We start from the raw sequence: 25,685 nt of genomic DNA on the forward strand, positions 1-25,685 counted from the left end.
CTTGCATCAGGGAGAGATTTCATTTTATTCTTATCTAAACACAGGGCTGATAGCTCATATATGAGATTTCAATATGAGATTTCAAAGGACTTTTATTTTGAAACTCCTTACATTTTACATTTACTCGTGGTAGTTATACGTAGTTTGTTTTAAATAATTATTGATCACATTATATAGTACATATTTCTTAATTTAATATGTTTGGTTTGTTTTTATAGGTGCTTTTGTTATTGACCGAGTAAGCGCTGGGATTTTACCGTAATGCTTCTAATATTCGCGCAACCCAATATCACGTGCGGGCTGGCTTGACTGTGTTTTCCCAAGTGGAGGCTGGCTTGACCGCAGTTCACACTGGCACACAAACTGATCCCTTGGAGCGGCAGACGTCTCCTCTCTCTGAGAACGACACAAGTACCGGGTGTTATGCACCTAGGGACAGCATTACGGCCCGTCTACACTACAGCGTCGAAAGCTCCAAGCAGCTCCAAGCTGCCCATTCACTTTCAATGGGGTGACGTCACGTAGCCGCGCTTTTTCGCCGAACTGAATTGTGGGTAGCAGAGCGAGGCGTCTCAGGCGACCCAGGCGACCAGAAGTTGAACAATGTTCAACTTCTGGTCGCCTGGACGCCGGAGTAGCCAGCGCCAGCCAATCAAATCCCGTTTCCCAAAATCTGACAGCTGAAGCGCTAGCCAATCAAACCGCGTCTAAGCTGGAGAGATATCCCGCCGTTCATTTCTATATTTTCAAAAAAAGTCGGAGGAGAAACTAACTATCGCCGTAGCGAATCACCCGGTTTTGTATGACCAGACCCTCTTCACCTCCCGGGATACAAACCGGAGGAACCAGGCATGGAGGGAGGTGGCAGAGACAGTGGGGGAAACTGGTAGGTTTTCGCCTGTTTGGGGAGTTTATATATATATTGCTCGCATAAAATCCCCGGGGGTTTTTGCTTTGTATGTCGGGGGCGGGAGATTCATGTGATTGGTTGTTGGCCGTGTTGCTTGAATTTTGCGTCCACACTACAGCTCCAAAAATAGCTTGGAGCTGGGCGTGTCTGGAGCTTGGGGATTTTATTCAAGCAACACGGCCAACAACCAATCACATGAATCTCCCGCCCCCGACATACAAAGCAAAAACCCCCGTTTTCGGGATTTTATGCGAGCAATATATATATAAACTCCCCAAACAGGCGAAAACCTACCAGTTTCCCCCACTGTCTCTGCCACCTCCCTCCATGCCTGGTTCCTCCGGTTTGTATCCCGGGAGGTGAAGAGGGTCTGGTCATACAAAACCGGGTGATTCGCTACGGCGATAGTTAGTTTCTCCTCCGACTTTTTTTGAAAATATAGAAATGAACGGCGGGATATCTCTCCCAGCTTAGACGCGGTTTGATTGGCTAGCGCTTCAGCTGTCAGATTTTGGGAAACGGGATTTGATTGGCTGGCGCTGGCTACTCCGGCGTCCAGGCGACCAGAAGTTGAACAATGTTCAACTTCTGGTCGCCTGGGTCGCCTGAGACGCCTCGCTCGGCTACCCACAATTCAGTTCGGCGAAAAAGCGCGGCTACGTGACGTCACCCCATTGAAAGTGAATGGGCAGCTTGGAGCTGCTTGGAGCTTTCGACGCTCTCGACGCTGTAGTGTAGACGGGCCGTTACGGAACGTCCACACTACAGCTCCAAAAATAGCTTGGAGCTGGGCGTGTCTGGAGCTTGGGGATTTTATTCAAGCAACACGGCCAACAACCAATCACATGAATCTCCCGCCCCCCGACATACAAAGCAAAAACCCCCGGGGATTTTATGCGAGCAATATATATATAAACTCCCCAAACAGGCGAAAACCTACCAGTTTCCCCCACTGCCTCTGCCACCTCCCTCCATGCCTGGTTCCTCCGGTTTGTATCCCGGGAGGTGAAGAGGGTCTGGTCATACAAAACCGGGTGATTCGCTACGGCGATAGTTAGTTTCTCCTCCGACTTTTTTTGAAAATATAGAAATGAACGGCGGGATATCTCTCCCAGCTTAGACGCGGTTTGATTGGCTAGCGCTTCAGCTGTCAGATTTTGGGAAACGGGATTTGATTGGCTGGCGCTGGCTACTCCGGCGTCCAGGCGACCAGAAGTTGAACAATGTTCAACTTCTGGTCGCCTGGGTCGCCTTAGACGCCTCGCTCGGCTACCCACAATTCAGTTCGGCGAAAAAGCGCGGCTACGTGACGTCACCCCATTGAAAGTGAATGGGCAGCTTGGAGCTGCTTGGAGCTTTCGACGCTCTCGACGCTGTAGTGTAGACGGGCCGTTACTCTGATGTTTCCACCCTAGCCCGCAATATACGGGCTGGCGGAGATATATCAGCTGTTGTGCGGGCAGCCGTGGCAGCCCCCACCACGCAGGTACAGATTGTCTCAGGCGAGGAGGGCGATCCTTCACCCACGCCCAGAGCACGGGGCACTATGGGCCTGACCCGTGAGTGGTACAATCTGAATACAGTGGGACTCCCTCAGAAGGTGATAAACACTATTCAGAGTGCGAGAGCTTCCTCCACCAGGTCTCTTTACGACTGTAAGTGGAGGGTGTTTGAGGAGTGGTGCCTTCAAGAAGGACACATCTCTTTTCAATGTCCTGTCGGGGTGATTTTATCATTCCTACAGGACTTGATCGATAAACACAGAGCTTTCTCCACGATCAAGGTGTACCTGGCTGCTATTGCTGCATGCCATGTGGGCTTTGAGGGTAAGACGGCTAGCCAACATCCTTTGGTTTGCGTTTTATGAAGGGAGCTCGCAGGCTCCTCCCTGTCTCCAGGTCGCTGGTGCCCTTATGAGACCTGGCAGTGGTTTTAAATGGGCTCAAAATGACCCCATTTGAACCCCTGGAAGGAGCTGACATGAAACATCTGTCACTCAAGACAGTGCTGTTACTGGCCCTGGCATCCGCTAAACGGGTCAGCGATATCCATGCACTGTCTGTACATCCCTCATGCACTCAGTTCGCCCCAGGGCAAACGAGAGTGTTGTTGAAACCCAACCCTACCTTTACACCAAAGGTGGTTGGTTCGTGTACTCCGATTGACATTGAGGCATTTCCTCCGCAGCTGGTTTCCTCCGGGGAGCAGCAGCAGGATCTATTGTGTCCAGTCCGGGCTTTACACACATATATGGACAGATCAAAAGAGCTTCGTCTTAATGACCAACTCTTCGTGTCCTGGGCTAAACCTCACAAGGTTAAGCCTGTTACTAAGCAACGACTATCCCACTGGATCGTGGAGGCGATTGCTTTGGCCTATACGAGTCAGAATCTGCAAGCACCTTCGGGTCTGCGGGCTCACTCGACTCGGGGCCTGGCTACATCCTGGGCTTTGTTCAAGGGTGTTTCTAAGCTGGTCTTCGCCACTCACTTTTGTCCGCTTTTACAGGCTGGACGTCTCTGCTCCAAGCGTGGCCCGAGCAGTGCTGGGCACCTTGTTGAGTCGGGACTCCACCTGTTAAATTCTGGTTGATCGGTGATCTTCGAGATAAGCTCGTCTGGCAATACGGGAGCTACAATATCCCATAGTGAGACATCGAACGCAGTGTTATGAATGAGAACTATAGGTTACTTACGTAACCCCAGCCCTCAGAGTAACATGAAGTGAGATGTCTCACCAGACGGCCCTCCTTGCTATGGTGAAGCGAGAAGAGGTGCTTATTTTGAATGACGCATGCGTCGTGGCGCAGGCTACTTATAGGGGGTGATTTCCCCTGACGTTGACGTCAAGATCACCAGCCAATCAGGATTGGCGTAATGAGATTGATGCTTCTGTTTGCTCCGCGATGAGGCGCATCCCATAGTGAGACATCTCACTTCATGTTACTCTGAGTCCTGGGGTTACGTAAGTAACTTATAGTTTTTTTATCTTTAGAAAAAAGCATCCTGACAAAACCCATTAACATGTTTGCATGTCTACACAGTGTCCATGGAGAACTATACGGAGGAGAAGGCCAGCCGGGTCAAGCAGGACTACGAGAAACGTCTTAAGGAGATGAACCGAGACCTGCTGAAGCTGCAGGTGGCACAGAAAGAGCATGCTCGTCTCCTGAAAAACCAGAGCAGGTACGAACGGGAGCTGCAGAAACTCCAGACAGAGGTCAACGACATGAAGAAAGCCAAGGTGACGCTGATGAAGCAGATGAAGGAGGAGCAGCAGAGGAGGAGGATGGTGGAGGCGAAGAGGAACCGGGAGATCGCCCAACTCAAGAAGGAGCAGCGCAGACAAGAGGTCGGACTGCAGGCTGTGTTTGTTTAGGACTCATATATCCAACAAAGTATTTTTATAATCAATTAATTGTTTAAGTTAATTGGCAGAACATTTCGTTCTCAGAGTCTCATCCTGCTTTTTCTCTGTTTTGTACAGCCTATAGCCGCGTTCACACTGCGGTACTTTTCCCACAAAGGTTCATGCGAACTTAGTTCATGCGAACTCTTTAGTTCGCATGAACTAAGTACAGATCACGTTCACACCAGAAAAAGTCCCTGGGGGAGGATTAGGCAAATGAAGCCGCTGACGTCAGTTCTTCTTCTTCTGCTTTGGGTTTACTGGCAGGCCGCAACCCACTTCACGGCGTATACTGCCGCCCAAAGTCCCCGTCCGGAAGTCCCCGGAGTTGGGGCTGGGACTCCCAGCAGCTTCTACTGAAGCCTTCCGAGTAAATTGCCAGAACGCCGACACCTCCTCATCTCCACCGCTCCCATGTTTTATTTTGTGTTGCCATAAGTTAGTCTCTCTGCGTTTCTGCGCTGGGCTAATGCTAATAATGCTAATGCGAGGATAATAAAATGGCGGCTTCACAAAACTTTTTGGGAGTTTTACGGGGCGTGGTTTGCAATCCGCCCAGCCAATCAGGAATATAGCTCTTTTCTCAAAAAAGAGCCGCTCGAAAGTCCCTGCTTTCTAGCAGGGACTTTCGAGGGGGTAAAAAGGTTCGCATGAATTACTTTTAGTACCGGCTCTTTTTGGTGTGAACGCGATCATGAACTAAGTTCGCATGAACCTTTGTGGGAAAAGTACCGCAGTGTGAACGCGGCTTATGATTAATGTATAAAACAGAGAATAAACTGAAAATTAATTCATTGATAAGAAAAATAATAATTAGTTGTAGCGCTAAACACAAAAATAATGAGATATTTAGCACATCCATCAACATATTGTCTTGGGCGCTTATCTCCCTCTAATTTCTAATACAGAAATATAATCATTAGGACGCTTGTGAGATAGGTGAGCAATGTTATATATGAGTGTAATTAACACTTCAACTGCTGTCCACTTGGTCTTCTAATTTCACAAGTGTATTTAAAGAATGACTCATTCTGATAAGTTGGTGTGTATTGCTTGCTTTGAGGTTCTCCTTCAGTTTCACAGGATGGCACTTTAAAATAATTTATTGTGTACATATTGCACACAGATTTTGTGGTTTGGCTTTCCAAGTTTTGAAGATAAGCAGATACACCAAATGAATTCCCCTGTGTGTTTATTTCCCCTGGAGGGGAGGGCTAATTAACAAGCATGCGAACATGTACACAGTCATCCAGTGTCTCGTCATAATCCTTTTATTTCGGATTTCGTCCCTAAATCCTCTCATGATCAACACTTGGTAAGCCTGTTTTGCAAAACGCTGTCAGCTCAGGAATCTAATTAACATTTGATGAAGAGTGAAAAACAAAGTATTAATAAACTGTTTCCGTCCGATCTCTCCTTCAGTACCAGATCCGAGCGCTGGAGTCTCAGAAGCGGCAGCAGGAGCAGGTTCTGCGCAGGAAGACTCAGGAGGTGACGGCTCTGCGGCGCCAGGCCAAACCTATGTCAGACCGCGTGGCCGGGCGCGTGGCCCGCTGGAACCAGTCTCCCCAAATATCGGACTCTGGAGCTGAATTGTCAGCCAGCACCACAGCAAGCAGCTCTGAGCCTGATAGCGGGAGGTCTGTGAGCGGGATGGTGAAACAATGGAACAACAAGAACAGCGTGATTGGATATCTGGCCGAGAGTGAGGGGAGCATGGACGGAACCAGAGTCATTGGGTAAGAAAGGCCTATACTTTACTGGTGATGTGTTAACACTGTCTTCTTAGTGGATATTTTAATGCTAATTGTTGGGATAAAATGCGAAAGGAGTAAATTGTACTGGAGCTGTACTTGACCTTATAAAGCATTTGATTGAGTTTCAGCTCATTGTCAAGGTCTAGGAGCATTTAGAAAGAGGGATACCTCCTCAGGTGGATGCAAACGCACACTATACCTTTATGTTACTCTGTTAATGCTGGATGTAAATAAGCAACCGTTTGCTGACAGGTTCCCCATATCAACTGAAAAGTGATGATCAGTTAGTGTTTGGCTTAAAATGTGTTTCCCATATGGCCCAAAAGTGAATGAAGGGTCTTAATGAGCGTTATTATTGATTCTTCCTTGTCAGATGAGTAATGACTGTTGTTTGTGATGGCCCTTTTACCTCTGGATCCTTTTTTCCTCTTGTAACTCTTACCTCTACTCAATTCCTTCCAATTGCATCAGTCAAATCTTATGTTTCACCTCTCTTCCATCTTGTCTCTTCCAGCAGCAGGAAGAAGTTGCAGCGTAAGCCAGCAGGCCCTGGCAGCGCTGCAGCGGCGAGCAGAGTGAGCAGCTTCTCCAAGTCTGCCCGGCTGAAGTGGCAAACACTGCTGACATGGATCGGCTTATCAAGGTAGGAATGGCATTCTTATTTCTCCTCTTGATTAAGGTCTGTTACACGTACGGCTCTGACTTTCCTCTGTGTGTCTTTGATGAGTCAGAAGCGGGAGGAGCTGACGGGCCAGCAGGAATCACTCTCACATAAGAGGGAGGTACTGATGGCAGACGGCGAGGGTCCAGAGGCAGAGGACCGCCTCCTTCTGGAAATTAACGAAGATATCGAGGTGCTGAACGCCAACATAGACTACATCAACGACAGCCTGTCTGACTGCCAGGCCACCATCGTACAGATAGAAGAGACCAAGGTACGAACACAGACACACAAACACACGTATACAAACAGTGATATTTGCTGTGGAAATGACAGGAGCCTTCTATTAATGGCGAGGGCTGTGTTTTCCTGCAGGATGAGCTGGACTCAGTGGACACCTCAGTGGTGATCAGCTCTTGCTCTCTGGCTGAAGCGCGCAACCTCCTGGACCACTTCCTGAAGGCTTCCATAGATAAAGTGAGTTATCATTCAGAGCCTGGTTTGCACCTCCAGAAACTTTTGTAAAAATCAATCCTGTTGAAACACCTTACATCTGTGGTGAGGTGTGAACGAAAATATGAAGCTTGAACATACATACAGATTAAATCACAAGATAACATATTGTGTTTTCTATACAGTTAAACAGTTATACTATATAAACCATACATCATATCACGCCATTGGTTAAAATGCAATCATGTATATGTATTGATGATTCAAAGTCCTGATGTGAGTGGTGTAGGAGAATTGAATGATGGACTGTGGTGCCATCTAGTGGTGTCTCTTTTTACTGCAGGATGTTGTCAGGGATGTGGTACAAATAAATTACTAATCCCCCTTCAGAGGGTTACAACACTGTTGTACTACAAGGTTTAACAATACATTCATAATGTTCACATTTGAATTCTGACTCAATATGCATGCTGCCTTTTTGTTTAAAACAGGAACTTTTCTTGTTGTATGGTAATTAACTGGTCTTAAAGTTGTGTTGCAGTGTGTATGTGTGTGTGCATTATTATTTCTGATATGTTTGGTCATTGTGTGCTTGCAGAGTTTACACGTGGCTCAGAAGGAGGCTCAGATCCGGCTGCTGGAGGGTCAGCTCAGACAGTCAGATGTGATCGGCTCGTCTCACAATCACATAATCCTTGATGCCCTGAGAGAAAAGGCAGAATACATCCCTGAACTCCAGGCTCTTATTGCCAATGTACAGCTGGGTGAGTGTGTCCTTTTCATGGCAAAGCACTAAAGAAACCTTAGTCAAATAAGACTGATACAACAAACTAAGTGGGGATGGCAATAGTGTTAAGGACTGTGTGGGATTGTGAAGATTTCATTATTTATGTTCCCTTGCTTTAATCGGCTTTGGAGGATGTATTAAACTAAAAGCAGTGAAATTGAAACATATGGTAGTGGATTAGGGTGGGTCATAAAGAGACTGGCAGTTATGCAAGGTGTGCTGGGGACTGACAGGTTGTATTTTTTCTGTGCTTCCAGAAAATGGTTATGCGAGCACAGACGAGGAGCCGTCTGAGTTCAGCCAAGCCTCTGACATCAGGTGAGACTGCGGTCACCATTACAAAGTAATCCTCTCACCTTGACCCAATTTAAATAAAGACCTACCTCAATGTGCTGTAGTTTGCTTTGATATGTAAACAAAACATGTACTCCATTCTCATATCTCTCAGTATCCATGTATATTTAACTCTCCTTTCCTTCTGCAGCGTATATCGCATGAAAGAATCCAACAGCCAAGATGATATCAAAATAAAGGTACAGCTGATTTTACTTTGAAGTGCATCAGTTGTTATTCAGCTGTTTTAGATGTTTCAGATTCAAATCCAGATGTTAACATTTCTTCCATATTTAACATCGTATTATAGCTCTATCTTTGTTAGAGCCCAACACATCTGTGGGAATATCCAAGCCTGTCAGACCTTTATAAATCACCATGACGCTGCATTTTGTCAGATAACATCAGTTGGGTAATGATTGTGTTGGACCCTTGCTTTATTTACACATATTTTTTAGTTATTCTGTTGAGATGCTGCCATTTCTGTGTGTAACCACGAGGTGGCAGTATGGGCAAACAATGAAAGCTTGGTTTTATATTCTGAGAAGGAACCCCTGATTTGACACAAATCCCTCTTATCCGCATGTTAATGCTGTGCTCTCTATAGTTTATTGTTTCTATAAGTAATGTTTCTCTTTGCAGCTTTCTTTGAACCCACAAAGATTTATAGAGTTATTGTTTTTTTCCCTTTTTCCCTTCTGAATGATATATTATGCATTTTCTCCTGTGCTTTGATTTTATTCAATCTTTAATTCAATCTTTAATTTTTGTATTGTATTACTCAGTTATTTGTATTGTATTACTCAGTTATTCCAATCCCACTGTTCTCTTTGCTTGTATCATTCTCCCACCTATGGTCCTCTGTAACGCATACGGTGCCCATTTCCCCCCAGATGGAGCCTCGTCTGTCAGGTCAGATGAAGGCGGTGTCAGCGGAGTATTTGGGGCCCATCCTGGACCCCTCCTCGAGCAGCAAGCACCAGTTCATCACCAAGTCTCTGGCCTCGCTGACGGACATCCAGGAGGACGGCCTGTGCCTCGGGTCAGCGAGTCTGGGTCTCAGCCTCGCCCTACGAGACCCCTACCACAGGGAGCGGGCCACCCGCACAAACAGCCTACCTGTCAGGGGACACACCTTGTAAGTCAATCATAACGACGGCTGAGATGAAACAAGGGCAGGTTAAGGCAGACTTATTTATATACTGTACATGCCTATTATAAACACAGACATTGAAAGTGCTAACACTGGCAAAGAAAAGCATTAGGAACGACTTAAAAAAGAATTGGCAATTAAAACTAAATTGAAACGAAAATAAAATGACAGGAATGAAATAACATACAAATGGAATAGACCATAACTCACTTGTAGTGCAGTTATACGTCGTTAGTTGCCTCAAATGCAACAAAGTAATTAAAAGGGAAATGAAGAAACTGATCAATCGAAGGCACAGGAGAACAGCAACAAAACAGGAGAAGAGGTTACGAGTTTTTCATGTCGATTTAAAGACACGTTCCTTAAGTTTAACCAAGTAGTTGTTGGAGGTATGGTTCAATGTAGGATTATTAAAACACCTCTATATGGATGAACCAATATGCGTATTTCCATTTATCAATTACATGAAACTAAGCCATTACTTTCAGCTAACTATTTAAACAATTAAATATATCTTATAGCTTTCCCACCATTTTTTTTTTTACATTTATCCATAACATTTATCTAAATATTTCAACCCTTTATTCATTCCCTTTAGTGCTTTTAGTGTTAAGGTATCAGAGCTGACTTAGTATTTAGATATTTATCACAATTAGTTGGATTTGTCTGTAATGGTTTGTCAAAACAACATTTAAAGTTGGCCCTTTAACCCGCCTAAACATTGAACTGCATTTCTGTCCACTTAGTTTAGCTTCTGTCCCACCTCTGTAGCGCCTGGCACCTGCAGATGTACACCCTGGGGAACACACCCTTTGGTTGTGTATCACTGCTCTGCTGTGTGGGACAGCAGGGGCCCTGATGTTATAGTCTTCTTCAAATAGAGAAGCTTATCTGTTATCCCCATGATGGTAAACATTTGTTCTGCTGAAGTGCCCTTTAGCACTTCCCTTTAGCAAGAGCAGAGTCATGAAGTGTTGATGACGTGGGTTGAACGGGAACATTTGCGACTATTTAAAAATAAAACCTGTTGCTTAGACTAACAAGTGTGATAGAAACATGATGATAATTGCATAACCACACACCCTATCACAACATAACAAAACGTCTTTTCATCACATTTTATTTCCTGAAAGTTGTCAAGAACTTTTATGTCTTTCCTGCAGTTCACTTCCAAGTTAACAGCCACAGGAAACCTGCCAGAGGCCTGACAGTTTTAGGTTATACATCTGCTTCAGGGAGAGAAAGGGAAAAGCCAATGAAATTAGCATCAGTCCTCTGGGATGGGAAGCCTGAGTGTGTGTGATTTAATTTTTGAAGGAATTAGTCTGCAAGTTGCTTTAGTCTGCTAGAAATGCTGTTAACATGCATTAACCCTTCTTGCTTATTGATTCCTTTAGATGTGTATCACCCTCCTGTGCACTCCCTTAAAGATTGCTTAGTATGCTTTTGTGTGTGTGTGTGTGTGTGTGTGTGTGTGTGTGTCAGTCCCAGGCAGTCTCGTGGTTATGACACTTCCCCTCTAACAAGGAGAAAATCCTACGATCGCTCGTACAGGTACATGCACTGTGATGCTCCAATTTAAGCTATTCTGTTGGCAGATGTTTCTAATCTTTTGACTCTGTAATGTTATTCACATACTCCTCCTATATTCTTAATTCTTCTTGTTCTTCCTTCCTTAACTTTCCTCCCCCCTGCTCCCTATCAGGCCCACTGACGGCTACACTCCCCCCTCCTCCCCGCCTCTGAGGTCCAGGAACGACCGCAACGTCTTCTCCCGGCTCACCAGCAACCAAACCCAAGGTTCTGCTCTGGACAAGTGAGTACACTCTTGCAGAAACACGTTCACACAATGCTTTTGTCCTTTTGTCGCTGCATTCTCATCTGAATGGTCAGTTTTACTTTAAAACCACTTTCTATTCTCTTTTTTTCTCCTCTTCCATGGATTGAGATCTTCACATATTGTCAGAAGGTCAGGCCTCTTGAGAGGAAAGGGCTTTTGTCCGCTGTGTAGACGATCTTCTTAAGAATGTGCTATTTTCAAAATGTTTATCCTCCGATGAATTCCACGCTTAGACATAATGCTTTTGGCATGAATGTATTTCCTGGAAGGAGAGATGGGGCAAACATTCACAGAATCCAGGTGCTAAATGACTCAGAAGATAAGACCACATCAAACCACATCCACAGGCTACATTTAGCAACACTACCAACATGGTATAATTGCAGTGTTTTTCCACTCCATTTATAGGAGTTACTAGGAAACAAATGCAAATTAGGAGGGAAGCAGCTAAGATGGTAACATCCTTTGTAAGAGCAAACTGTCAGGGCAGTATTGCAGAAAAACGCTTTACTACGTAGTGTGCCGGTTTACAGGATTTGTGATTTGCATGATAATGATGTGCATATTGGCATTTGGACAAGACAAAGATAAATCATTTTGAACAGTAAATACAAAAACTGCCCTGTAATAAATCTTATCTCATAATATTCAGGGTTTGTGGACACTGTGGGACCGAGGGAATTGGATTAATATGTATGATAATCTTTTAGGCTTTACATAGAGTTGGTGACAAATTGGCCTGTTTTTAATGGTTGTTAATCCTATTTCTATTTATAGAGGTTAAAAGAATTGTAGATGCATGTTAATGTCAGCCGCAAATAAGTCTGGAGTGAGCAACCGGCCTTTTCCCTTCCTGCTTACAATCAATTCCAGCTTTCCGCTCTGATAAATGTCAGCAGTTAATTTCAGTCAGCGTTTGGCTCTGCTCTAAAGGTGTTTGCTTTGTAATCTTTATTAATACAGAACATTTCAAATCCATAATTGTTTAGGGAAATGCTGTGTGAAATTAGGTAGGGGTTGTGTTTGTGTGTTCGCTGCATGTGTGCATTTTTGTGTGTAGGAGCGACGTGTCCTCATTATCTGGAGCAGGGGTAGATACAGTCGGCTGTTGTCATCTTCCCATGCAGCTGTTGTGATTGGAAGCCATTTTGAATTAACTCAAGGTGGCAGTGTGGGAGGATATTTATGTTTAGGGTTGCGTTTGTAGTTATCACAGGAAAGGCCTTCCTATAGTGAGCATGATGTGGGAGGATGAAAGGTCTTTTCCCCGTTTCGTCTTTTGTGTAAGGGAGCATTTGCATGGTTACATTCTGGTGGCAGGTATTCACACCACTTTGCCATTTGCATGCTTTTCTTTAAAGGTGTCCTATCATGCAACATGCACTTTTATGCCTAAAAATAGCATGATAGGAGATCTTTAAGTGTTGTGCAGAGGGATCTATTTACTGATTTTAACGCGGGATATATATATATATATATGTGTGTGTGTATGTATGTATGTATGTAAGCAAGCCTATTTATTTTTTTTGTTGCCATAAATTTAAATAATTTAAACTATTATTTATTTTTTGCTTTCAATTTCTTTACATTACTGACACTGACCTTGGGATGATGACAAACTTCATTATCACAAGTATTAATTCAAAGCTATATTGAGCCAATCTCTTCAATTTCTTAATAAACAGAAAGCCAGTCGGAATTCTGTGTAATTTGGGGTCAAATGAGTCATTGTGATGTTCACAAGTGAATCTTTGCCAGTACAGAAATCAAACATTAAAAATGTTTTTGTGATGTTGGGGAGCATTCTGCCTCGGTTTTTCGACCGTATAATATGTGAGGAGATTGGCTGCCTAGGAGACATGGATCAGGCATTTGACACAGATTTGAAAGACACATTAGAATGAGGAAAATTCATTTCAAACCAAGTTTTCATGTTGTCTGATGGATAAAGAGGCTTTGCATCCCAGAGCCATTTTTTAATCTTCGCATTACATTTGCATCTTCTGAAAACAATGAATTTTAAAAGGATTTTGTCTTGAGAGTCTGTAAGAAAAGCTGATGCTATCACTATGCTAATAAATACTGTGGCCAGCGGTGAATACCAAGAGATGGAGGAATTTTAATCACCTTTTTAACACTGTTGTTCCCTCCAGACACATCCACAACCATTTAGTTTGATTATTACATGCTCGGAGTGTAAAGCACAGCAGGCTCTCAGGGTGACAAACATGAGGCTATAAAATATTTACAATATAATAACATTTTTATTGCACGGTTACACACAGTGGAGGTACTGTATTGGAATGGTCTGCACTCATTCCCTGGACAGCTTTAAACGGAGCCTCCTAGATTTCCCCTTCTGTTAACCCTGTTTGCGGTTCCTTATGTTCTTTTCTGCACTAATCCCCTGTATATGTCTGGAAGCAGTAGAAATGTTAGTAGACACTGGCGTTACGGAAGTCATATATTATGGCTGCATATATGTAAAAAAATGTATGTGCAGTTTGTTGAACCCCTGTATGACTACCTTGGCATCAGTGTTTCCTCCTTGACTACTTCCTTCTTTCTTTCAGTACCTCTTCTCTACCTTGTTCAGATAAATTATTTAACTTTTAAATTTGCACTATCTGCCGAGAGTTGGATGAAAATGTGAGTGTACAGTAGGCTAAGTTAGCTTAGCAGAAAGACTGGTAACAGAGAAACGGCTAACTTAGCTTTAACAAAATCTTAACAAAATCCAGCTGCTAGCTTTTCTAAAGCTAAAAAATAAACACACGTGTCTTTATTTGTTAAACCACTAATTGTTGTTTCCACACATTGCATTTTGAACAAAAATAAAATGCAATCTTTTTAGTTATGAGCTTTAGAGTTGCTAGTAGGCAGATTTTATAACCATCAGAAAGAGCCATGATTGTTTCCTTTTCATGCTAAGCTAACCTGCTGCTGGGTGTAACTGTAGACTGAACTATCAGACTCAAGAGTGGTACCAATTGTCTCATCTAACTCTTGTCAAGGAAGAGAATAAGTGAAAAGTCTTAACATTTCCTTTAAACATTTAACTTTAACTTTTAACACTAACACAACAATTGAAAACTCCCCTTAACCAGCCATTGTTGTGGGTTTACTTACAGTAAACGTGCTTAACCAAGGAAAACATCGGCAGACAGCTGTCAAGAATAAAGCCTGTTCAGTGGTTCTAATTGGAAAGAAGCACATGTCATGGCAGACTGCGTTAATCACTGGACAAGCTTTGTTTTCTGACACATTTTTCCGGCCAGTTTGCTCACTGCTTTTATATCTAAACCCCTTCCTCCAGTCACTCCTCCATTTTAACCCTTTGCCAGTAACCCTTCTGTCTTTCCTTAGTGTGGTTAACCCTTTCCTCTTCCTGCCCCTTCCTCCCCTCTCCTGCTCCTCTTCTGCCTCCAGGTCGGATGACAGCGACTCCTCGCTCTCCGAGGTGCTCAGGTAGAGGAACTGTGTTTGTCACTCTCTGTGTTTCCCGTTTGCCTGTTAACTCACCTGGTGTCGTCTCGTCTCCATCGGTAACCAGTACCTCCTTTTCCTCCTTTGCGGTCGAGGTGGCTCTGGTGCATGTTCTAACCACATGCAGCTCTCTTGACTCGCCGGCCTCTTCCCACCTGTGATGTTGGGTTGCTCTGTAATGTTGCTCGCACACAAGACCTGAATGAACCTTACCACTTTTCAGCAGGCTGAAGCAGGAAAAAAGTAAATACAAAAATGTATAATTTATTTTTAAAGAAGCATCTTTAAATGAATCCAGACAGTTTTTCATTCCTTTGAGACAAATATAATATAATGATTTAGTAATGGTAAAAGCCAGGTTTCCTCTTCTTCTCTTTCTGGTAACTCTATTTCTGTGCATTGATGCTCCTCTCACCAAGGCTGTCTGTTTTTCTGTGTATTTCAAAGAGCACAGTGTGAGATCCCTCCATGTTTTCATTAGTCTGCCGGTCTCTTGGTGCTTGGCCCTGCAACAGCCATTAGCAGCCCTCACATTGCACATTACGCAGCACACTAGGATATCTTCCACAGATGCTGATAGAATTGGAACACTTTCTGCCATTTGGACCAGCGCCATGTTGTGAAATAGAGTGCTGCATTAGGCAATATTACAATATGTACCGTTTAAAGTATGTAAAACAGAAGATAAACAATTAAAAAAATATTCAAAATAATGCAACATAATGGTTTATCGGGAAGGTGAACAAAGTACTTGTAATTGGTTTATTAGTAAGGGCTCTGGTTCATTATAATAACATAAGCAAAATTATGTTTTATTCATATACAATATAAATGAGTCATAGCTTCACACTTTACTGCTCCTTTGTTATACAATGAGGATAGAGCATAAGCACTTTCTTAATCATACATAGCATTACCAGCCTTAAGAGTGATACAGTTCATTCAAATAAAGCTAAACTTAATATTCTTCTTCTTCTACAAAAATCATCATTCCCTTTTCCTTTTGAATCATTTAAACGTTTTTTTCCCACATTTTGTTTTTAAATTAAATGAATGAACATAAATCTGTGAAATCACAGAAATCAACAGCTGGTACTCAGCAGAGTGGAGCAAACTGGGATGCTGATTACCAATCACTTATAGAGTGTCTTGATCATTGATTTTTGGGATCATTTTAGGACATCTCTAGTGAGGGTGGGACAGATCGATGCGATGCTCCGATAATGCTATACACCTGCCTTCACAGACACTGTTTGCAGCTCTGCAGAGGAGAAGAATCTAATAATCGGACTATGATATCAACTTGATATATCTCTGCACCCTCATGTACCACACACTCTTTTCCCAGAGGCTCTAAAAGGCAAATGGTTGTGGAGTTGCTGAACTGAGTCAGTTACCAACTGACTTGTGGAGACTGAATGTTGCATGTGGTGATGGTGAAATCTCACGCCATTGTGCTGTGGTTTATTTTGAGTTGCAGGCTGCTATGTAGTTGGTTTCCCAGGCTGTGGCTTATTCTACACAAGTTGGTTTTCTTTTGTTTGTGAGTTTTGGCAGACATGCATGCAATCTTTTATCATTGGCTGATGAATGACAGTGTTTTATTTTGGTTGGCATTTGCAATGTTAGGTAAGATACGCAGGCAGTATGGTTTCATATTTAATTTAGTTGTTGTGTGTGTGCTGTCACGCTGGGACATCAGCGTATATGTGCAGGCACAGACGAGGAGCATGTTGCCATATTTGACAAGTTTCAAGCACACCCTTCTGTATTTTTCTCAGTCTGTGCAGAAACAAAACCTGCCCCGAGTTCTGTGTGTATTCACAGATTCTCTTTTTCCTCCTCACATCCTCCAGCTTTTCCTCACTGTTTTACTCTCTACCTTACCCTCTCACACAGTTATGCACTCACATACACACTATCCACCGCTGGTGCTATTAGGAAGCCCACCGGGGACCAATTTCCCCACATTCCTCCCTCTTTTTCTTCTCACCCTCTGCCTGCTGTCTCACTCCGCTGACTGCTCTCCAGGCACTCTTGGTCTCTCGTCTGTCAGTGGGACATCGATTTGGGGTGAGAGGAGGGCAGAGGTTCAGCTAGAGAAAGGGAATGCACATATAATATAGGGGAGGCTGTGTGTGTTATATGCATGTATGTCTTGGTGTGCGTGTGTGCGTGTAAGTGTACGAGAGAGGGGGAGACAGAAAGACAGGAAGAAAAGCCGCTCTTACTGCTCTAGTGCCTTAATTGGACTTGTCTACAACAAAAGCAGAAAGGGTGATTCAATGGAGCAGGTGGGATAAAATAAACAACAACAGGAATTTCAGTGATTGTATTTGTGTATAGTTATTTTAACGAGTGTGGATCATCTTTGTTTTTTCAGTATGGGTTGGTATTGTCTCTGTATAATAGAATGAATGTTTGTGTTTTTGTGTGCATGTTCGTAATCTGTCTGTGATTTACATAAATGCTCATGTCGATATGTGGAACGGAATCTCCCTCACGGATTCGTACTGACAAGACTGTGACATCAAATGCGTGTGTGCATTTTAGGGGTGTGATCAATCCCATTGGGGGTGTGAAGGGGGGTCGGACGGCGCCCCTGCAGTGTGTTTCTGTAGCCGAGGGCCATTCAAAGCCCGTCCTGTGTGTGGATGCTACCGATGAGCTGCTATTCACTGGATCTAAAGGTACACATACTGAACTTTACTAAACTGTATAAATACTTTTTTAAACATCTTTTAAATGGATATTATTTGCGTTGAACAAGATAACTTAAGTGTTGTCATATGAAAAGAAATACAGCGCTTTAAGATTAGATTTTGGAAAATACCACCCTCAAGATAGTTATTGAACATCCCTTCTCGTGTCCTGCAGATCGCACCTGTAAGATGTGGAACCTGGTAACGGGTCAAGAGATTGTCACCCTCAAAGGCCACCCAAACAACGTGGTGTCCATCAAATATAGTCCTTCCTCCTGTTTAGTCTTCTCCGTCTCCACCTCCTACATCAAGGTGTGGGACATCCGAGACTCTGCCAAGTGTGTCCGCACGCTCACGTAAGTTTCCTCCCCGCAACCAGCCAGATGAAACTGTATAATATGTCATAGGAGTGATTTAAGAATAGAATGCTTTTTCAGTTCAGTGATGCGTTTCAATATGCAAAAAAGTGGCAAATTAATTGTTGAGAAATATGATATGAAACGCCTCAAGCTGAATTGACTAATTGGAAGTTCTGCTCAGTACACTTGTCTCTGTTCCCATTTATTTCTCCACCTCATGTCCCCCTTATACTCTTCTCCTTACCCCCACAGTTCGTCTGGACAGGTGGTCTCAGGGGATGCCTGTGCGGGCACCACCACCCGCACGATCACCTTTGCACAGGGCGAGTGTCAGATTAACCAGATTGCCCTGAACCCGGCAGGATCCGTGCTCTACGCTGCTGCTGGGAATACTGTTCGCATGTGGGACCTCAACAGGTACATTTATTAATCGACGCATAGGTTCATTTATTTATGTAACTACTCCTTTGTTTAAGTATTAAGTCAGGCACGTGTGTTCATCAATTCCTCCACTGATGTTTGTGTTAGTCATCCAAAATGAAGTAGTTCAGTCAGCTTCGTGACAGCCAGCTCTTAATTCTTGTAGACGTGGATGTATATATTCGCTTGTCAGATGTGAATCAACCAAAGAGCCGATTCGTTCTTGAGTTTAAGAAGGCTGTCAACAGAAAGTGCATGAACTCAGCGCTGGTGAATACATGAGTATGTTTTCTACAATGCAGCCAGTGAAATCCAGCTACATCCCAGTCTTCCCCTTAGTTTTGATGCACCCAGAGGGAAATGATTAACAGATTGGATGAGACAGTTTACGCTGAGGGGCTCAGACCCACCTAATGATGCAAAACAACCCCCAGAAATGAAAAATGAATGTTTTAAACAGTCTGCCTATGGCATCGCTGCGTTTCAGCAGTTTACCCACCCGAGAGACGGAAAGTGATTTCATACGGTGAAACCTTGAAAATCAGATTCTAGTAAGTAATGCATTTCACAGTCCTTTGCCTCACCTCCTTTACGCGTGTGTGTATTGTGTGTGTGTGTAGGATGCAAGGGATGGGGAAGCTGATGGGCCACATCGGCTCTGTCATCTGTCTGACAGTGGGACAGTCTCTAATGGGCAAAGATCAAGTAATCACTGGCTCCAAGGACCATTATGTCAAGGTACCAGAGACACACACTAATGCAGAGACACACACATATTCACACACTCTCAGATCTTCAGACCATACCTGAGTGTCACAGATGCAGATTTACATCTTTTAATATCCCCTTTCCCTGTTCTCTCTACAGGTGTTTGACGTGACAGAGGGAACTATGGGTAATATAGGTCCAGCTCACAACTTTGAGCCTCCCCATTATGACGGCATCGAGTGTTTGGCTGTTCAGGGAGATGTGCTGTTCAGTGGGTCCAGAGACAACGGCATCAAGAAATGGGATCTGGGAGAACAGGAACTCACTCAGGTGTGTGTGTGTGTGTGTGTGTGTGTGTGTGTGTGTGTGTGTGTGTGTGTGTGTGTGTGTGTGTGTGTGTGTGTGTGTGTGTGTGTGTGTGTGTGTGTGTGTGTGTGTGTGTGTGTGTGTGTGTGTGTGTGTGTGTGTGTGTGTGTGTGTGTGTGTGTGTGTGTGTGTGTGTGTGTGTGTGTGTGTGTGTGTGTGTGTGTGTGTGTGTGTGTGTGTGTGTGTGTGTGTGTGTGTGTGTGTGAGATTTATTTAGCCGGAAATATAGCAAGACTTGCTAAGAGTTACCTAAAAGGAAGGCTGCATGTGTTGTAGGCAAGGCAAGTTATTTATAGAGCACTTTTCAACGCAAGGCAATTCAAAGTGCTTTACAAAAAAAATAAAAATGAAAGACATTAAGCATTAAAAAAGAAAAGCTAATCAAATAAACATTAAGAAAAAAATACATGGATAAAAGTTACAGTGCAGTTTAAGATATGAATAGTTCAAATAAAAGCAGCGACAAAAAGAAAAGTCTTCAGCCTGGATTTAAAAGTAGTCAGAGTTGCAGCGGACCTGCAGGTTTCTGGGAGTTTGTTCCAGATATTTGGAGCATAATAACTGAACGCTGCTTTACCATGTTTAGTTCTGACTCTGGGGACAGAAAGCTGACCAGTCCCTGAAGACCTGAGAGATCTGGATGGTTCATAATTTAGCAGGAGGTCAGTAATGTATTTTGGGCCTAAACCATTCAGTGCTTTATAAACCAGCAGCAGTATTTTGAAATCTATTCTTTGACACACAGGAAGCCAGTGTAAAGACTTCAGAACTGGAGTGATGTGATCCACTTTCTTAGTGTTAGTGAGGACTCGAGCAGCAGCGTTCTGAATCAGCTGCAGCTTTCTAATAGATTTTTTAGTGAGACCTGTGAAGACACCATTGCAGTAGTCGAGTCTACTGAAGATAAAGGCATGGACAAGTTTTTCCAAATCCTGCTGTGACATTAGTCTTTTAATCCTAGATATGTTCTTTAGGTGATAGTAGGCTGATTTAGTAACTGTTTTAATGTGACTGTTGAAACTCAGGTCAGAGTCCATGACTACACCTAGATTTCTGGCTTTATCTGTTGGTTTGAACATTGCAGACAGAAGCTCAGCGCTCACTTTTATACGTTCTGACTTTGCTCCAAAAACCATTACCTCAGTTGTATGCTCCTACACAGTCTGTGAGGTCAGAGGGGTCGAGTAAAGCGGGAATCAGAAGGATTTTATATGCATGTAGAGTACAAACATCAAAGTTTAACACCCTGGCTGTGCTTCAGTCCTGCTCCTGACGCTACGTGCCAAGAGCCTGCAGCATGCTGAGTCCATCGTTCTCTGCCATTAATTCATGATCTTTTGACCCTGATCAGCTTGTGAGCGAAGCCAGTCTTTCCATATGCTGCACGTAGAGCAACAGATAGAGGGCCAACACAGTATTATTTTGGGATTCCTATCAGTATATCGCCCAACACAACACAAAGTACAGATGAGGCTAATGAGCATGTAGTATAGCACATTTTGACCTAAAGGTGGCGCTAGAAGGAAAGTCAGAAAAACAGTTTATGGTGTCGGGGACATGAATGTGGCAATCCATCCAATAGTTTGTGATTTATTTCAGACGGACTGAAATCGCCATTGATGAAATGAAGAGCTAATAAATGAACACAAACTGTTTGTTGCAACCCTATTGTAGACATTGGATATTTCTAAAAAGTCACTCTCATAACAGTGCAACCAATATTCAAAGCCTTAGTCCTTGCCGCAGCAGCCCAGCGTTTGACTGCCAACCATCGCCCTTTGTAGCATCGCCTCTCTCTCCTGCTCTTAAGCTATACTATCATTAAAAGAGGACAGACACCCTGAGTTTTGCCCATACAGCCCCTGTTGAGATTGTATTGTACCTGTTATCTGACACTTGCATGACAGATCAAAACTGTGCTGTCCGTTGAGCCTCTGGTTGGTGGACAGCTCCCTTCATGTCTCCCAACATAGACCGTTCCCTCTGTGGAGAAAGTCAATAGTGCCGTCATGTGCAATGTGGCAGGTATGCAGTGAGTCAACATCAAGGCGTTAGAGCCCACACGCATCAGATCCACAGGTACCGGAGAGGAAAGTGTGTGTGTGTGTGTGTGTGTGTGTGTTTGTATGTGTCTTTGTATTAATGTGTTGACTGCTGCACTAGGGTATCTTTTGTTCCCACTGCATATGATAATAATGCATAATAATGCACCTTGTGGGTGGATGTGGCTTACTCATTTGCATGCACCGTAATATGCAGAAGCACTTTCTTGTTGTTTGCATGAGTTCTATTGAGCTATTTGTTTATCCAAACATAAAAATTGAGCACATAAGACATTAGTATTTCCATTCAAAGGCTGAATAAAACAACTCCGTGGGTGCTGTGGTCTGCGGAAGATGACTTTAACCTCATTTGTGAATCAGCCAACACAATCCATTTGACAGCCTCTCTAAGCCAGTAGTCTCAGTCTAATTATGTAATAGGATCAAATTGTGGCTTGGGGTAAAATAGAATATATTAGTCAGTGGACTCTGCCTCCTCCAGGATTGCTGCTGCAAGCTGTTCTGCTCCGACCCCCCTGTTAAAATTCATACTCCATAAGGTGTTCTTTGGGAGGAATAAGAGAAGCAATTTGTTTATAATTACTCTACACTGAAGTTTAGTGATTCCCTGTTGCTTGATAAATAGTATAACTTTGAACATTCACTGTGTTTGGCTTATGCAACAGTTGCTGCAGTGTGGTGTTGCTCTCTGTGAGGTGTCGGATAGCAGTAACACATTTTTACCCACTGGTGTAAAGTTGTTACAGATGGCGGGTTGGATGTATTATATACAGTATGAGCACTTATTCTTTATTTTTGGAGTTGTTATTCCCTTTCTTAAACCTCCCCAAGATCAGTTGTTTTCAGGGGCAAGGAGAGGAATTGCCCTCCTAAGGTTTCCTCTACAGTATTTAACATTTTTGTTAATGAATAATCTCTAATTTCTCAAAAAGGTTTTGGACTGAAGGTCCCAACTCTGCTGCCTGCCGTATTTAGGGAGTTATCAGCCGACATAAAGGGAGCCTCCAATAGATTATACTGGAATGGGGCTATTTTCAAACCCATTTCATATTTATATTGAACTAGTTTATGCATATGTATCAACATTTCCATTCATTTTCATGACAAGGAGGAAACACAGAAAATGTTTAATTTATAAGAGAAAATAAAAAGTACTCCTAAATAAACAAAATGCACATAAATGAACCTCATAGCATTCTGTAATAACTTATGCTTGATTCAGTTTCTATTAAACAGCCAACCTGCTGAGATAAGACGATGAATAAAAGACGAGCCATTATGAATTTTCTGGCTGATGGTTTTGACATATGAGAGATTAAAAAATCTAATAACAATATATCAGCCAATATTGTTTTTTTCCATGGTGAAGCTACTGCTTCTAAATTACTTACAATTATTTTCTCTTTTGCTTTTCTGTACTGATGTTTCTTTTGTAATTGTGAGCTACTCAAACTTTAAAACGAATCAAGGCTGCAGGAAATGAGGAAAATATGCAATTATGTTTTTGATTATCACAATAATTATGTAACTTAGTAGACATAAAAAAATAATACATTTGACTCAGTTATGGCGTTCTGCAGCTTTTCTGTATTTTTTACAACACAAAACACTGCTTGTTAAATAAAAAATAAAAAAACGATTGGATATTTCTACAGGTAAAGAAATACGGAGATACAGAGTGCAAGTTAACATTGAAATGACAATAATAAAAGACATTGTGCAGCCCTATTACTAACATATTATTGACCAACTAATATCAGAGTATATAGTTTATTTATATCAACCCAGCCTGCATCAGTCTAGCTCTAAGGAGTGAACGAGTGAGAGTAAATGGCTAAGAGATCCTTGTTTTCTGCAAACAGGAAGGCCACTTAAACTTCAAAACAGTTGAATGCAGTGAATCTGTTCTCTGCCAAAGGACACAAACATAACCTTTAAAAACTTTAAGTGAACTTTTGTGTAAGCAGCATCAATCTAAGTATTCATTCCACCACTGCTGCCCATGTTTAGTAACCAATTATTCTTCCATTTGTATCCATTTGCTGTTTCTGTGTCTGAATGGATAGCCTACTTTCTAAATGGAAAGCAGGAGAATGGGTTGCCTCAATCAGTACTTCTCATTTTGTATGTTGAACCAGAAATTGTTAAGAGTCAAGCTGTGTTTAAAATACACCTTCATATAGAGTTGCTCTAAATCAGTGGTTCTCAACTGGTCAGGCCTCGGGACCCACTTTTTTCTTTATCAATAAATGGCGACCCGAAATCTAAACTGATCTGTGTAACATAAAAAGGCACACATGCTGAAAACCCAACCTGCAGCAGGGGGGGTCTGGGGGGGATTCTCGCCTAGGAGATTTTTAGAAATACTAACATATGAACTACGCATTCTGGTACACTCTGAGAAGAAAATAAATCTATTACTACCCGACATTTTAATAATATTTTATGCCATTGTTTGTTTTTCTGACAGCTGAACTTGCTGCTCCACACAGAGAGGAGATAGTCTGTGTGAATTACTTTAAATTGTGGGTAAGGGTAGATAGCCCCCATTGTTCTGTGACCTATCAATCATCAAACCGGGGATCATATTTCATTATGTGTGTTTATTTTTATCTGAAGTTACCATGGATGTATAATAATAAATAATAATAATAATGCATTACATTTTTTATTAGAGCGCTTTTACAGGTGCTCAAAGCGCTTTACAAGTACACATTACACATATTAGACATGTAAGAGTCATTACTGCGGACATTACCCACAGGAGCAAATGCGGGTAAAGTGTCTTGCCCAAGGACACAACGGCCTGACGCAGTGGCGGCCAAGGCGGGATTCGAACTGGAAATAATATAAAGAATAGTTCTACCGCAAAGTCCGTGGGGACTTCCGGCAACAATCTTGATTCTGATTGGCCAGAAGACTCGAAAAAACATCAGCAAAGATGTTTCATTGAGAAGATGATCACTACGTGACAGAAGTTTTCAAAACCGTTTATGGTCTCCAGTACTTCCAGTCCAACGCCTACTGCAGGGGTGGGGAACCTTTTTCCTCTCAAGGGCCATTTCAATTTTTACAATATCCTCAGAGGGCCGTACAAGTTATTGACCTCTGCTTAAAAAAACTAAAATCACAGCCCATTCATTTCATTCTGTGCAAAGAAAAAGCAACCTCTTAATCCAGATATCTCACCATGACTCGCGTATGCATGCACGTGCAGGGTGTGGCGTGCTCCCCTGGGAAGATTTTTTTTTAAATGTTGAAGTTAAAAGCATCAATCTGGTGCACTTTGAGAGCAACATTAGGAGATCTATGGACACATCTCTCAACACCCAAACACAACTGTAAGCAGATTTTCTTTTAATTTATGGATATTTGACAAATCACTCTCCTTTCAAACTGTATTCTTCTTTATTAATAACTGTCATATAGTATTTTATACCCGTTTACTTTATTCTCTTATTTTTTTTATAACTATAATGATCATATAAAGATGTGCCTTTACCTCACTGGTTGTAGAAAAAGCTTCTTATATTCGTTAGCATAGCTAGCTAACCAGATGCTAATGATAACAACAGAGTTATTGACTGTCTGATCAGTATGACAGATGAGCAGATCGCCACTGGGCTTTCAACTAAAGACACAGACACGCAGAAACTGCGGCATGTGTATGGACTTATCGGTACTGCAATTTCTGAAGTGGCGTTCTGGTGCTCTCCGTCAGAACTGCACCCCTGTCCAATAGAGTCTGTCTGCAGACCGCAGCAAGGAGGCGTTTCCTATAGGGGCGTTTCCTATAGGGGCGTTTCCTATAGTGAACGACGGGAGTCGTAGTCCGTTGTTACTGTTTGAACTAACGTAACAACGGCAGGAACTGCTTCTATAGTGTTTTTGAGGAGCTTTTTGATTACAGATTTGAAAACATCGTTGCTTGCTTTAAAAGTAGCACAATTCATTATGTCAAACCTTGAAAGATATCCCTGCCCTAATGCCAAAAGTAACTGGCAACTGAATATATGTCGCCGTAGCTATGATGTCTATGTCTGGACCGCTGCGTAAAAAGGAGGGTTTCTGACCCATTACTTCTCTTCTTACTTCTATAAGAATAAAACACGGAGGACGGAGATCTCTTTTTGTCCCCCTCTTCTTCCGGCTGCAGCCTAGCAGTTGATCTCAAAGCACGCTCCCCTCTCCTGCAGGGAGAAAAACTATATTTATATACTTTATATAGGTTGATACAGTAGCCCCTTTTTTTAAATAGTTTTTATAGGTGTTGCCATTT

General features: G+C 42.7%; 1 protein-coding gene across 1 annotated transcript in view; it reads left to right on the forward strand.

Annotated features, from left to right (window-relative positions):
* The window catches only part of kif21b (kinesin family member 21B), a 75,475-nt gene that overhangs the window by 39,551 nt on the left and 10,239 nt on the right, over nucleotides 1–25,685 (forward strand). Inside the window, 18 exon segments of the mRNA XM_071203103.1 lie at nucleotides 3,954–4,261; nucleotides 5,741–6,057; nucleotides 6,590–6,690; nucleotides 6,693–6,718; nucleotides 6,807–7,010; nucleotides 7,112–7,213; nucleotides 7,788–7,953; nucleotides 8,234–8,294; nucleotides 8,461–8,509; nucleotides 9,203–9,447; nucleotides 10,948–11,016; nucleotides 11,168–11,278; nucleotides 14,732–14,770; nucleotides 17,342–17,478; nucleotides 17,666–17,846; nucleotides 18,102–18,266; nucleotides 18,890–19,007; nucleotides 19,137–19,307. Coding sequence (XP_071059204.1) covers nucleotides 3,954–4,261; nucleotides 5,741–6,057; nucleotides 6,590–6,690; nucleotides 6,693–6,718; nucleotides 6,807–7,010; nucleotides 7,112–7,213; nucleotides 7,788–7,953; nucleotides 8,234–8,294; nucleotides 8,461–8,509; nucleotides 9,203–9,447; nucleotides 10,948–11,016; nucleotides 11,168–11,278; nucleotides 14,732–14,770; nucleotides 17,342–17,478; nucleotides 17,666–17,846; nucleotides 18,102–18,266; nucleotides 18,890–19,007; nucleotides 19,137–19,307 — 2,570 coding nt within the window.

Source organism: Pseudochaenichthys georgianus, chromosome 5 (assembly GCF_902827115.2).
Source record: "Pseudochaenichthys georgianus chromosome 5, fPseGeo1.2, whole genome shotgun sequence".
NCBI classification, from domain to species: Eukaryota; Metazoa; Chordata; class Actinopteri; order Perciformes; family Channichthyidae; genus Pseudochaenichthys; species Pseudochaenichthys georgianus.